Below are 15,038 nucleotides of genomic sequence, written 5' to 3' on the forward strand. Positions count from 1 at the left end.
ATTAAGATAAGCCACCTTGTATGTGCCCAGGCTCTGGGTGGGAAGCCAATGAAGGAACCAATCATGGTGTATGTCTTACCTGTGGAGGCAGGGTCAATTCAACTGAAATTTTCAGTGACTTTTCAGGAATTGATTTAAAGAATTTGTCCAGCCTGGAAGTAATCGGTGGTGCATCATGTGGATATTTTACCCAGGTGCGCAAATGGCGTGCAGTCTTACAAGCAGAAGATGCATGTCCTGGTCAAAAATGACTCAAGGCGCCATTCACCACCGACTGGATTACCATATTTCTGCCACTCGTTTTTCCTAAGAAGCAGAAAGTTACACCTCAGCCTATCAGGAGAGAGAAGCCAGTGATCACCTTAGAGCGCTGCCACTGTCACAGCACCTCATACATAATAATAAACACATTACAGTCTTTATGACAAGCTTTAGGTCAGAGATGTTGGAGCGCTTGGTGTACTGAAGCACGCTGCTGATACGCCAGTGACAGCATGGCAGGTATGTGACCTGCTGCAGGTAACCAGAGCAGGAAGCTTCTTCAGTTCTGAAGAACTGAAGAAGCTTCTCGGATGAGAAGTGAAATGTCTTCAAGCAACTTACAGAAGTCCAGACACTTTTCTTTCCAAGCTCCTTAGACTACAATGACCTGGATGACTGAGAACCTTCACAGACACTTAGGACCAGCTGTAAGCGACAAAGTGAATTCTTCCCCATATGGATGCTTTGACTTTAAAGCCGAGCTTACACACCTGAGGGGTGTCCTACAAAGGAAGTTCAACATATCCAGGCTTCCTTTGAGTTAGCTAACTCAACTAAACCTGGAACCTCAGTCAGAGGTCATGGGTATCATCACTGTGGTTATCAACTTTCTCTGTTGTGGCTCTCTGCTCTCTGTGAGCTCCACCTGCTCCAATCAGAGACAATATCAGATTAGACGATGATAAAATCTAACAGTAAAATAGTCTGAGAGATAAAAGCAGCAGAAACTGGTTAATCTGGTGATTTGTGGCACACAGCAGTAAATTCAAGATTTGAATGGCAGTGAATGATGTGTCTGAGCATGCTCAGTGCTGCTGTTTGTTTCTAAGGTGATGGCTGCACATATAACATTCATATCACACTGAAAGCAAGATGGAAATAAGAGAATTCGTAAAAATCTAGTGCTTCCAGATGATTTTAAACCAAATCAGTGTTCAGCATTCATTACCATGGTGATTTAGGAGGTAAAAAAAAAAGACATCTCAGTAAACAAAAGAAATCATCAGCAGGAATACATAAACGTGTAGAATTACAGGAAGTGTTCTGATAAAAACAAACTAAAAACAGTTATTGTATATCTATTACTTAATTACTTTGATGGAGTATTAGTATCTTGACTTTTCTAGTGCCTTTAATACAATCCGGCCCTGTCTGCTCCAGGATAAACTGAACAGGATGCAGGTGGACCCCTGCCTGGTCGCTTGGATCTCCAACTACCTCACTGACAGACCACAGTACATCAGGCTGAAGGACATCACATCTGACACTGTGGTCAGTAGCACAGGGGCACCACAGGGAACTGTCCTGTCCCCTCTTCTCTTCACCCTGTACACCTCTGACTTCTGCTACAACTCTGAATTATGCCATAATCAGAAGTTTGCAGACGACACGGCCATCATGGGGTGTATCTGGGATGATCAGGAAGAGGAGTACAGGAGTCTGGTGAGCAACTTTGTCACATGGAATCACACAAACCACCTGCAACTCAACACTTCAAAGACCAAGGAACTGGTTGTGGACTTCGGGAGGTCCAGACCAGGTCCACTGCCAGTTCAGATAGAGGGAGAGGAAGTGGAGATGGTCAACACATACAAGTACCTCGGCTGTGAGTGGACAACAAACTGGACTGGTCATGCAACACGCAGCACCTGTATAAAAAAGGCCAAAGCAGACTGTACTTCCTCAGGAAGCTGAGGTCTTTTAACACCTGCAGGAAGCTCCTGAGGATGTTTTACCAGTCGGTGGTTGCTGGTTCTGTGCTGTGGTGTGCTGGGGGAGCAGCACAGCAAAAAAGGACTCATCCAGGCTGGAAAAACTAATCAGGAAGGCTGGCTCTGTGGTCAGCATGAAGCTGGACACTCTGTTGACAGTGGCAGAGAAAAGGACATTAAATAAACCGCTGGACATTATGGACAATGCTGGGCATCCTCTGCACACGGTCATAAATAATCAGAGGAGCCTATTCAGCAACAGGTTGCTTCTCCCAAAGTCAAGAACCAACAATATACATTATACATGCTTCCTTTAGGCACTATCGTCAGAAGACATAGCATACATAGCATAGCATCGTGACTGCTATGCAGATGACACCCAACTTTATCTATCCATGAAGCCAGATAACACACACCGATTAATTAAACTGCAGGAATGTCTTAAAGACATAAAGACCTGGTTGACCAGGATTTTCTGGATTTTCTGCTTCTAGATGCAAATAAAACTGAGGTTATTGTACTTGGCCCTGAAAATCTTAGAAATATGGTATCTAACCAGATTCTTACAGTGGATGACATTACCTTGACCTCCAGTAACACTGTGAGGAACCTTGGAGTCATTTTTGACCAGGATATGTCCTTCAATGCACATATTAAACAAATATGTAGGACTGCTTTCTTCCATTTGTGTAAGAAGTGACTTTCACAACAACGATTGATTGTTGAGGAAACTGTTGGTGTGATCTAGTGCTATATACATAAAACTGACTGAAATGAATAAGAATGAGGGAAGTCTCTTATTGGTGCACTTTGTCCAGCAGTCAGACACCTGAGCGTGGATTCCACACTGATCCAAGTGTTTTCTCTAATTCTCCCATAAAACTCCTGTTAAACATGAAACCATTATATCACCGATGCAGTCAGGTGTCTAAAAAGAGAGAAGATCTGCGGCCCAGCAGGCGCAGTGATGCTGAGTGCCCTGTTGTTTGTTTGGAAGAGCTGAAAACTGAACATCATAAACATGTTTTTATGAATCCATCTGCAGATTTATGTCACATCACAGATACAAACACTCTGCACTGACACACACACACACACACAGAGCGCTGTGATCTGTCTGCTGCTGTCGTTGCTCTCTGTGGGTAAACAGCGTGCTGACACGTCGCTGATGAAGAGCTCAAACCTTCGTGTGTGCCCTGAATTTAGATTTTTATTCAGAAAACTCTGAAAGTTTCACTTTAAAGTGTTCATTCTGCGTCACCAGCAGCAGGTCTGTGCAGCTAAATGAACCAGCTGTAACATTACCCACACTAATCCCCGGAAGAAGATATGGTAAAGTTCCTGCTGCTGGAGAACTCACCTGGGAGGCGTCCTGCGAGAAGATGGCATCAAAGGTGAAGGTCTTTGGCGCTGAGGCTGAGGACCGTCTCTGGGCCGACGTCTCGCACAGCATGAGCTGCTTCTTCCTGCCGTCCACCTTCAGGAAGGACATGGACTCCGAGGACTCACCCTGGACCGAGCAGATCCGGACCATGACTCTGACCTGAGGACAAACAGGAAACAGGAAGCACAGAGAAGACTGCTGCGTTCATCACATCTCTGGATGGACAATGGAGTTGCATTATGAAACGTTAAACTAAGCCAGAGGTGCTCAGACAGTGATAGATGCTTGGCCTGAACGTGGCCATGTTTGCTTCACCTGCAGTGGTTATCTTGAGTACAAGCATTCAGAGATATCAACACCGAGGTGGAAGGAAACCGTGCTGCCTTCTTTGACTTTGTTTGGTTTAAATTTGGTTTGATTTTTTCTACCTGGTGTTTAGTTTTTTTTCCAGTCAGATCACCTGACTCAGATCACCTGACTCAGATCACCTGATATACACCATCAACTGTTTGTGCTGAAAGAAGCTCAGAATCAGCTGTAAAGCCTGCAGAGACGTCCTGAGCTCTTCTTCAGGTATTCCAGGATTATATTTTAGACTCTGTGTAATCAGAGCTGGACTGAGCAGGGAGTCACACTGCCTTCCTGACCTTTGACCTTCAGCAGCCTGTGTCCCTCAGCCTTCTGAAGGGTTTTATTGTGCTGTCATAGAGCTGCTGAGCTGGTGGCCAGGAGCTCGAGTTTACAGCCAATAATGAGACGGAGCAGTTTTTAAACGACGAGTCTCTGCGAGTCAGCTCCTCTGTCACCACAGATACAGACAGGAAGCAGCTTGAAAGTCGCCATCTGATCCAGTCACAGCTAATTTTGTGTTCCAGTCACTCGGCAGTAGGGGTGGGTTTTGATTATCAATTTTCCGATTAAAATCGATTCTAGCTTGAATAACGCAATATTGATTCATTAAAATCTTGAATGAATATAAATTTAAATATAAATTTATTTTGCCTGAAATGCCAGAATCTCAGCCTAAACCTCACAAAATTTCGACAATGACCAAACAGCTAAAAACGTAAATGAGAGCAGGTACACGAATTCTGCACAAAGACTTAAACACAAAGCCCGGAGCCGCCGATGGATCAGAATCTGTGAGTTGTTGGCTTTCTCACCCGACTGCATGTACACGGACACGCCGTCGGGGCTGAAAGCCGACAGCTCACAGATTCTGATGCGTCGGCGGGTCCGTGCATTATGTTTATGTCTTTTTTTGCGCTAGATTATGAAGCTTTAGGCTTTGTCTCTCTCCAACCAAATTTGACTGAACCAGCAGCAAAAGAAGATCCAAACTACGCTTCACATTTCGCTTCACATAAACATCATCATGAATTCTCTCTTTTGCTGTTTTGCTTCCACCACGGTAAAATGACACTTCATGCACAGCTCCCTCTCTCTCTCAGTGCACTTCAAAAACATTTTCCCATCTAAAAATCTCTGTTTTCTGCATTATTCACTTGCTTATTACACACAATTTTTTATTTTATTTTAACTGACTTCTGACACGAAAGCCTCATTTCTTCTGTTCAATACTAAAGAAAATTTTTAAATTATGTGAAATTGCAAAACACCTAGCTGTTTCTCTAATTAAACCTCTGTAACTTTGCTTTCTTTCACTTCAGCAGCATCAGGTAATGTTCATATGTTGATTCATGGTTTTCTTCTGTTTTTGTTCTACTACAGAATATTTTTAATTTGGTTATCTGCTATAAAAAGACAGGCCAGGAAATTCTCCTTCATGTTTTTCTGTGTTTTTGCTTTGTTACTTTGACACAAAGGCATTTGCTGTGATGCTTACACCTCTGATAAAGTCTCACAATGTCAGCTTTCTTTTTATAGATATAAAAATGGATATGTACTGATAAATGATCGGAATTGTAATATTTCTGTCTGCCTGAGGCAAAATTTCCCAGATTCAAATCAAATCGAATCGAATCATGGATTGAATCAAATTGGGACCTTGTGAATCGGAATCGATTCTAGAAATCAGTGACGATACCCAGCCCTACTCAGCACACGTATGTTCAATCACAAATGTTTTTATAGGGATTTTTCTTCATTTTTTTCTTTCACCTGATCAGTAACATCCAAATAAAACCCTAAAACTAAAGCTCCGCCTTCCTGGACAGTCTGTTAGTACAGACATATGATGTCATTAAAAATGCTCCAAAAAGCTCCAACAGCACAAACACAGCGCAGAGGTCCAGTTTAGCTGAAGCTAGCAGCTACAACCACTTGTGTCACCTGTCAGTCAGAGAGGCCACACCCCTAATAATGCAAACAGCTGTTATGGAGGAACACCTATCTATAGAGACCAAACAGTTTGTGTATCAGGCTGTAAACATGTGGGCACTGACTCCCTGCTGCCTCTGCTGGACGTTAGAGGAAGTGCATGTTTCATTGCAGTGTTGCAGGAGCAGGCTGGATCAGATCCTCGCTGTGATATTTTATGATTAAAGGTACAGCAGCAGTAGGAGTGAAATCTGAAGGGCTGCTTTCAAACTGCAGAGCTTTAAACAGAAACAGCTCTGACCTCAGTCTGAACTCAGAGTTTGATATCGCTCACGATGAAGTGTTTACACCCAGAATCCAGCTCAGGCTCTCTCGCCCACACAGAGAGCAGCCAGAGGTCATGGTGAGAAGTTTTAAGACATTAAAGAGAATAACTGCAGGTTTAGAGGAACGAACGCAGCGCTGTTGCAAACGAGAGAAAAGATGGCAGTCAGAGCGAACACTTCCCTCTGACTCTTTCTGTTTCCAGGAGTTCATCTAATGTCACTAAATTCTTACAAAGTCAAAGCAAGAAGCATGTGCAGATGAAGGAGGCTAGAGGATGGAGATGGAGTTGCAGAGAAGGCTCGTGGATGAAGGAGAACATGCAGAGGAGGATGCTAGGACAGGAGGAGATCTCCATCTCCTCAAGTGATCTGCTGTGGAGACCATTAAAGAAAAAGAAGAAGAATACAAGCAGCTTCGGTTTTCTTAATGAGAACTTTGTTCTTTGTGTTTAGATCAGTAGGAAAGAAGAAGGAGAAAGATGAAAGGATGAGCAGCATGTCGCTGTTCCCAGTAGCAATCAGCAGCTGCTGCTCTTCATCACAAGACATGATGATGGTCACCGCAGCCTTGCTACTCAGCTATGTGCACTCATGGACAGAGAGCACAGACAGCTGATGACCTCATAATGACCTCATGATTTTAACACGTGAGGGTGCGTGATCATCAAACATGGGGTTTCTCTGCTGTAGAAACAAAGTGCTTACGTTTAAAGCGGACGCTGTGATTGGCTGAGTGTGAAACAAGCTCATTTGGATGGACAGTAGCTCTGTCTCCTGCAGAGCACAGTGCATTATAAGTAGTTTGTAAGCGTTGGAAGTGACTCTGTTAGTTCAGTGTAAGCTGCAGGAGCAGAGACGTATGATCCTCCTAACTTCACCGCGTCTCCTTTAAAATGCTCTTTCATTTCTGTCCTTGCCTCATTAACCGACGCCCACATGTTGCATTGGCAAGATGCAGATGTGAGCTCCTGCAGCTGCCGGTGGATGGAGATGAAGGAAGCTGAGCTGCAGCGTGGAGCGATGGAGTCCCTACACGGTGCCTGCAGGGCTCTGAAGCCAGCAGCACACACTGACCTGTGAGGACCTCACACAGGGCCCACCTGCTGCAGGAGGCATCACCTGACATCTGAATGCCAGCAGAGAGCTTCCTCTTCAGGATTCAGGCTCACTTACTGCTACAGTCACAGCAGCTGGCAGACTCTCAGAGTCAGCCAAGTGAGCGAGGTAAAGCATCTTCAGCAAACCTGAAGAAGTGCGGTCGATTCTTTCTGAGCTCCTTAGACTACAGTGACCTGGTACCCTCCCCTCCCCTACTCCATCAGCTGAGCAGGTAAAGTCCCAGTAGCTACATCGATCAGATCCGGACTAACACCACACCATCTCACCTTTCCCATCCCCGGCGTGTCCTTGACCTTTGATCCAGCTCGAAGGAGACATGGTGGGATGGCAGGCGGGGAGAGCTGCAAGGCCCCGCTGAAGCCCCCAGTGTAAAGCAGCGGTCCCGGGGACTGGCCGGGCGGGGAGGCAGAGCCGGGCGGGGACTTCTTCCTGCGGGACAGACTGAGCTTGTGAGCCGCCCTGAAGACACAAAACACAGAAACAGAGTCAGAGAGCACCGAGCTGCACCCGGAACACATCGCTTAACAGGAAATAAAAGAAAACATAAAATAAGATCAGAGAGAGAGAAGAGCTGATCTGAGACTGATTATTAACAGATGAGTTTAAGGTCCATGTCAAACACAGGCAGAGAGAGGAGGGAGGAGGAGGCTCAAAATCTTCCTCCCGGCGCCTCCTCCCAGACAGATACTCTGAAAACAGAGCGTGTCATTATAGCCTCCAACCACCAGCAGGACTCACCGCCAATGTCACATTTACCAGAGAGAGAGAGAGAGAGAGAGTGTGTATGCGTGTGCGTGTGTCTGTGTGTGTCCGAGGGTGGAGCAGCAGCGTCTCCTGGTGGGTTGGAGATAGATCGAGCACAGGTACAGCAGGACGTGCAAAGAAAGAAAGAGGATCAAAAATGTCCCACTCCCATCAAACTGCAGTGCTGCATCACAACAAGAGAGCAAAGCACTCTGGGAAAGCAGAGCCACCAGCGACCAGGGCCACAAGGAAGGCACCTGTGTTTTGGTCTTGGGTTGGATGAGCCCCCTGACCCCTGTTCCCCACTGCAGAGACCAAAGCTGGTGGTCACACAGGTCACTTGATTATCTTATTGAATTGATGCTTTTGCTCTAAAGTTGTTTTTACATTTCAAACTTCTCTCACCCCAATTTTCACCTCAAGAAAATTCTAAATAAATTCTAAGTAAAAAAAAAAAAATCTACTCTGATTGTTTTATTTGATCCCAGTCATGCAGCTCTCTCTAGGCTCAGCTGAGGAGGATGCTAATGAACATGCTCCGTGGCCCAGAGTCATCAAAGCGTGCTTAACATTCGGTTACTTCACAAAGAAAATGTGAAGCTCGGAAAACTTTCAAACTTTGAAGTTCATGACCTTCATGGAGAGTAGGATCATGGGTTAAAAGAAGAAGCTTTAAGGTGCACCGCTTTCTTTTAAAAACCAGAAATATGTTATTGACCTTGGTGGAGGAAGCACTCTGTGACTGTCACAGATGTTGTAACCATGGTGATGAAGATACCACCATAAAGGGTGCAGATTGTCCACACATCTGCTCATGTAATCCTGAGCACAGTTTATCTGTTTACGCGCTGTGGGAGAACCACATCCTGATCACTGTGTTTAACCAGGTATGTATTAACCTATGCTAACCCTCGGCATACCCGACATGCTCTGTGCATGTCACCTAACAGGAAGTCATCCGCAGTAATGGCGGTTACGTCCTCCTGCGGTTGATGCCCTTCTTTAAAGGACTTATTAATGCTAATGCAGACGTGCTGATACTTTGCCACCATCACCATCACCATCCACCCGTTAAATCACGTGATCTACATCTACACAATTTCACATGTTAGCTCGAATGATGGTGTTTCAGTGATGTCACAGGGTTAGGGATGACTCCATCTTCTCTGAGTGGATGTCTGACTCCACAGGTGAGCTACCGTGATACATTGTGAGGACAAAGGGTGTAATATGTTTAACAGCCCCTGAAGGAGAAACTGAAGAGACATCAGAGACTGTTATTTTACACTCTATGCTTCAGTCGTCTACAGTATCAATTATATCTGGACTTCATTTATCACCGTGAGCACATCTCTCCACTGCTCTCGGCTTTTGCCTTTCACAGAACCGTCAGCACCTCAAACATGAAGCTGGACTGAGATGAAATAGGATTTAAAAATCACTATTATTATTACTCACAGTTCCTTCCAATCCATTATCTGCTCAAACTTCTTGATCTTAAAGAGGAACTGGGACCAAGCTTCTTCTCGTCCTCATTCACCATTGTAAAGACCCAGATCTATTCAAACAAAGATTTAAAACCACAGCTGTGAAGGAGGGACACCTGGTCCGCATCATCAAGGCTGATCTATGAAGCCTTCTCCAGAAAATAGATCCAGGGTCAAACCAAGCGCACCCAATCTACCCATGACCGATGGACACTCAGCCGATCAAGGAAAAACGCTGATGGTGGTCCATATCCATATAGTCCATTTTCACTGTCTCAGGTTTACCCAGATGTTTATCCAGATGTGTCCTGTTTTAAAGCTCTGAAAGGTTTTTCTTTTGTTGTCCTTCTGCATTCAGCAGCAAACATCCACGAGTGTAGTGTTTCATAAACTCTCCAGGTAGAACAGGTGCCTCAAAGTCCAGAGAAGATTTCTCCAAAGCTTTAATTCATTTTCATGCTCCAACAAAATGGCTTTTCATCCATCAGTTTGACTTTCCATCCCCCCTGAACTCCAAAAAAACACTCTTTAAAGTGAGAATCATTTTACTTTTGAAACAGGAGAACACTGTCCATGCATCCAGACAATGATGATAACATGACGTCCAACACGGTTTTTCCTAAACTCGCAGTTTCTTGGTTCGTCAATCACAGCATCAACAGTGTGTCTGTCCTTTCAGATCGTTTAAACATTTTAACGAGTTAATTTTCATTTTCAACATCTGGTTTTTACCAAATCCATAAAGAAGTTTAGGGGTTGAACCTAAAAGATCTTTAAAACTCCCAAACTGCTGCGGAGGGATCCCAAATTTATGTTAATCCTAAAGCGTTCAGGTGAGTACATCAGATTTATCACCATGTTCAGTTTTCAGCAGATTATTATTCCTACTCACTTCTGTCAAACAATAAAGATTCAGTCTGTCCGTCAATCAAAAATAAGACAGGAAACCAAAAAACTGCTTCAGGTTTTTCATGATTGTTCCCCTTAAAGCAATGACTCGCATCACATTCATTTCACGCACGAATGAACATCCTTCTGTCTTTGCTCCCTTCACAGGTCCAAACATATCCTCAAACTCTTCCAACCCCTTCTCGCTGTCATCGATCCAATCATCCTCTGCTGAGCAATGTTCACGTGATCAGAGTTTTTCTCACTAAAGTCCAAGAACACGTGCCAGGTTCCTGATCAAAAATACATCCAACGGCTAAGATTCGTCCAAAAATATCTGACTGTATTCATCTGTAAAGCGGCACCTCAGCATCTCAACACGTTCCCCTCAGTTTGTTCCATATGGCTAAACTCCAAATCCATCTTTCCGTGTTTCGGACAGGAAGTGCAAATCTGATCATGGGATGTTTTCATGTTGGTTGCAGCAAAGTTCTGCAGATACTCCTGGAGGATGAGTTCACTTTGTTTTATGATTGTTTTCAATCCCCCTGTGATGGTCTGTACTCCACGAAGCCATCCATTCCTCCAGCCTTTCCTCAATCCTCACGCCCTGCAGCCAATCTGTAGAACTCGCCTCACTCGGTCTCAAATGAAGAGCCTCAGCCGGCTTTCCTTCCTTCCACTCTTTCCTCGTACTGAATCATTCTTCCATCTTTCTGACCCTGCAGCAACTCATTCTCCACACTCTCACTTTCCTCTTCTTCTTCTTTTACCTTTCCTTCTTCATTATTTCCACCTCTCCTCCTCTCTCCTCTCGTCATCTCTCCTCTCCTACTCTCTCCTCATTTCTTCCTTTTCAAAAGCTCCACTTCTTTAATTTCGCCTCCTTTCTTTTCTTCCCTCCTTCTCCCACCTCTCCTGCTCCTCTCCCTCTCTCTTCTCTCCCGTAGCTCCTCAGTCTGTTCCTGCAGTATCGCAATGCCGCTCCTCTCCACCCCTCCCACCTCCCTCCTCCTCCTCCTCCTCTAAATCCAGGAGAGAGAGAGAGGAATGAAAGGAAGTGGCATCAGCAGAGGAGGAATAAAGGACTGAAACAAGAGGTGGAAATAAACGAGTGAATGAGAGCGGGAGGATTCCTGCCTCTCACTGCTGTTGTTGCTGGGAAACACTGGCAAAGCTCCAGCCTCCCTCCCTCCTCTTCCTCCCATCCCTCCGTCAGTGGGTCCGTCTGCCTTGCTCACCTCACCTTCCCTCACTCTCCTCGCTCACCCCCTCTCTCTCTTTTCACTGCCCCGCCTTCTCGGCGTGTCGACACACAGCAGCTGTGAAACCACTGTTCACCCCACACTACCCACACACACACACACACACACACACACATACACACACACTTGATATGCTACATGAATACTTCATGAGATGACAGACACCCCCACTGCTGGACTTCAAAGACACTCAGCATGTGTGTGTGTGTTTGTGTGAGTGTGTGTGGTGTAACCTCTCTGAGAGAACCTGCAGGCTGGGTCACTGATATGAAACCACAGACTGACTGAAGGAGAGCAAACAGGAGACTTGAGTCTGTGAGCTGCAGTCACTGATCAATCAATTCAATTCAATTCAATTCAATTCAATTCAATTCAATTTTATTTATATAGCGCCAAATCACAACAAAAGTCGCCTCAAGGCGCTTTATATTGTAAAGTAGATCGCACAATAATAAATACAGAGAAAAACCCAACAATCATATGACCCCCTATGAGCAAGCACTTAGGCGACAGTGGGAAGGAAAAACTCCCTTTTAACAGGAAGAAACCTCCGGCAGAACCAGGCTCAGGGAGGGGCGGGGCCATCTGCTGCGACCGGTTGGGGTGAAAGAAGGAAAACAGGATGAAAGACATGCTGTGGAAGAGAGACAGAGATTAATAACAGATATGATTCGATGCAGAGAGGTCTATTAACACATATTGAGTGAGAAAGGTGACTGGAAAGGAAAAACTCAATGCATCATGGGAATCCCCGGCAACCTACGTCTATTGCAGCATAACTAAGGGAGGATTCAGGGTCCTGGTCCAGCCCTAACTATATGCTTTAGCAAAAAGGAAAGTTTTAAGCCTAATCTTGAAAGTAGAGATAGTGTCTGTCTCCCGAATCCAAACTGGAAGCTGGTTCCACAGAAGAGGGGCCTGAAAACTGAAGGCTCTGCCTCCCATTCTACTTTTAAATACTCTAGGAACAACAAGTAGGCCTGCAGAGCGAGAGCAAAGTGCTCTAATAGGGTGATATGGCACTACAAGGTCATTAAGATAAGTTGGGGCCTGATTATTTAAGACCTTGTATGTGAGGAGCAGGATTTTGAATTCAATTCTGGATTTAACAGGAAGCCAATGAAGGGAAGCCAAAACAGGAGAAATATGCTCTCTCTTTCTAGTCCCTGTCAGTACCCTTGCTGCAGCATTTTGGATCAGCTGAAGGCTTTTCAGGGAGTTTTTAGGACATCCTGATAATAATGAATTACAGTAGTCCAGCCTGGAAGTAATAAATGCATGAACTAGTTTTTCAGCGTCACTCTGAGACAGGATATTTCTAATTTTAGAGATGTTGCGCAAATGGAAGAAAGCAGTCTTACATATTTGTTTAATATGTGCGTTGAAGGACATGTCCTGGTCAAAAGTGACTCCAAGGTTCCTCACAGCATTACTGGAGGCCAAGGTAATGCCATCCAGAGTAAGAATCTGGTTAGATACCATATTTCTAAGATTTTCAGGGCCGAGTACAATAACCTCAGTTTGATCTGAATTAAGAAGCAGAAAGTTAGCGGCCATCCAGGTCTTTATGTCTTTAAGACATTCCTGCAGTTTAACTAATTGGTGTGTGTTACCTGGCTTCATGGATAGATAGAGCTGCGTGTCATCTGCATAGCAGTGAAAATTTATGCTATGTCTTCTAATGATGCTGCCTAAGGGAAGCATGTGTAATGTAAACAGAATTGGTCCTAGCACTGAACCCTGTGGAACACCATAATTGACCTTAGTGTGTGAAGAGGACTCTCCATTTACATGAACAAATTGGAGTCTATTAGATCGATATGATACAAACCACTGCAGTGCAGTACCTTTAATACCTACAGCGTGCTCTAATCAATCTAATAGAATATTATGGTCAACAGTATCGAACGCTGCACTGAGGTCTAGCAGGACAAGCACAGACATGAGTCCACTGTCAGAGGCCATAAGAAGATCATTTGTAACCTTCACTAAAGCTGTTTCTGTGCTGTGATGAGCTCTGAAACCTGACTGAAACTCTTCAGATAAGCCATTCCTCTGCAGATGATCTGTTAGCTGTTTGACAACTACTCTTTCAAGGATTTTTGATATAAAAGGAAGGTTGGAGATTGGCCTATAATTAGCTAAGACAGCTGGGTCTAGAGATGGCTTTTTGAGTAAAGGTTTAACTACAGCCAGCTTGAAGGCCTGTGGTACATAGCCGATTATTAGAGATAGGTTGATCATATTTAAGATTGAAGAATTAATTAATGGCAGGACTTCTTTGAGCAGTTTTGTAGGAATGGGGTCTAAAAGACACGTTGATGGTTTGGAGGAATTAATTATTGAAGTTAACTCAGAAAGATCAATTGGAGAAAAAGAGTCTAACTTAACATCAATGGTACTAAAAGTAGCTGTAGATAATATTACATCTGTGGGATGATTATTGGTAATTTTTTCTCTAATGATAAAAGAGAAAAAATTGATAAAAGAAGTTCATGAAGTCATTACTACTTAACGTTAAAGGGATTGTTGGCTCAGTAGAGCTCTGACTTTTTGTCAGCCTGGCTACAGTGCTGAAGAGAAACCTGGGGTTGTTCTTATTTTCTTCAATCAGTGACGAATAGTAAGATGTTCTGGCTTTGCGGAGGGCTTTCTTATAAAGCAGCAAACTATTTCTCCAGGCTAAATGATGATCCTCTAAATTTGTGACAGGCCATTTCCTCTCCAGCTTACGAGTTATCTGCTTTAGGCTACGTGTTGGAGAATTATACCACGGAGTCAGGTACTTCTGATTTGAGGCCTTAGTTTTCACAGGAGCTACAGTATCCAGAGTCATACGTAGTGAGGAGGTAAAAGTATTAACAAGATAATCGACCTCTGTTGGAGTAGCGTTCAGATAGCTGCTCTGCTCTATGTTGGTACAGGGCATTGAAGATGATAACAGTGGGTGGATTATATTCTTAAACTTAGTTACAGCACTTTCAGAAAGACATCTACTTTGATAAAGTCTACTCTCCACTGCTGTGTAATCAATTATTGTAAATGTGAATGTTATCAGGAAATGATCAGACAGCAGAGGGTTTTCAGGAAACACTGTTAAATGTTCAGTTTCTATGCCATATGTTAAAACAAGATCTAGAGTGTGATTAAAGTGGTGGGTGGGTTCTTTTACATTTTGAGAAAAGCCAATTGAGTCTAATAACAGATTAAATGCGATGTCGAGGCTGTCATTTTTAGCATCTACATGGATGTTAAAATCACCCACAATAATTATTTTATCTGAGCTGAGCACTAAATCAGATAAAAAGTTTGAGAAATCAGAGAGAAACTCTGTGTAAGGCCCAGGTGGACGATAGATGATAACAAGTAAGACTGGTTTCTGAGTTTTACAGCTGGGGTGGACGAGGCTAAGCATCTGGCTTTTAAATGAATTAAAAGTCTGTCTTGGTCTTTCGTTAATTAATAGACTGGTGTGAAAAATTGCTGCCACACCGCCCCCTCAGCCTGTGCTTCGAGATTTCTGGTAGTTAGAATGACTCGGGGGTGTTGATTCATTTAAACTAACATACTCA

The 15,038-nt window shown here is 44.0% G+C and overlaps 1 protein-coding gene across 1 annotated transcript in view; it reads right to left on the minus strand.

The window, feature by feature from the left end:
- Window positions 1-829: 829 nt before the first annotated feature.
- LOC120432995 (kinesin-like protein KIF26A) overlaps window positions 830-15,038 on the minus strand; it is a 53,311-nt gene continuing 39,102 nt past the window's right edge. Inside the window, exons 5-7 of the mRNA XM_039598434.1 lie at window positions 7,349-7,541; window positions 3,334-3,516; window positions 830-907 (exon numbers count right to left, since the gene is read on the minus strand). Of these exons, the coding sequence (XP_039454368.1) occupies window positions 830-907; window positions 3,334-3,516; window positions 7,349-7,541 (454 nt within the window). The remainder of the gene's footprint in view (window positions 908-3,333; window positions 3,517-7,348; window positions 7,542-15,038) is intronic.

This window comes from Oreochromis aureus, linkage group 15, assembly GCF_013358895.1.
Source record: "Oreochromis aureus strain Israel breed Guangdong linkage group 15, ZZ_aureus, whole genome shotgun sequence".
NCBI lineage: Eukaryota > Metazoa > Chordata > Actinopteri > Cichliformes > Cichlidae > Oreochromis > Oreochromis aureus.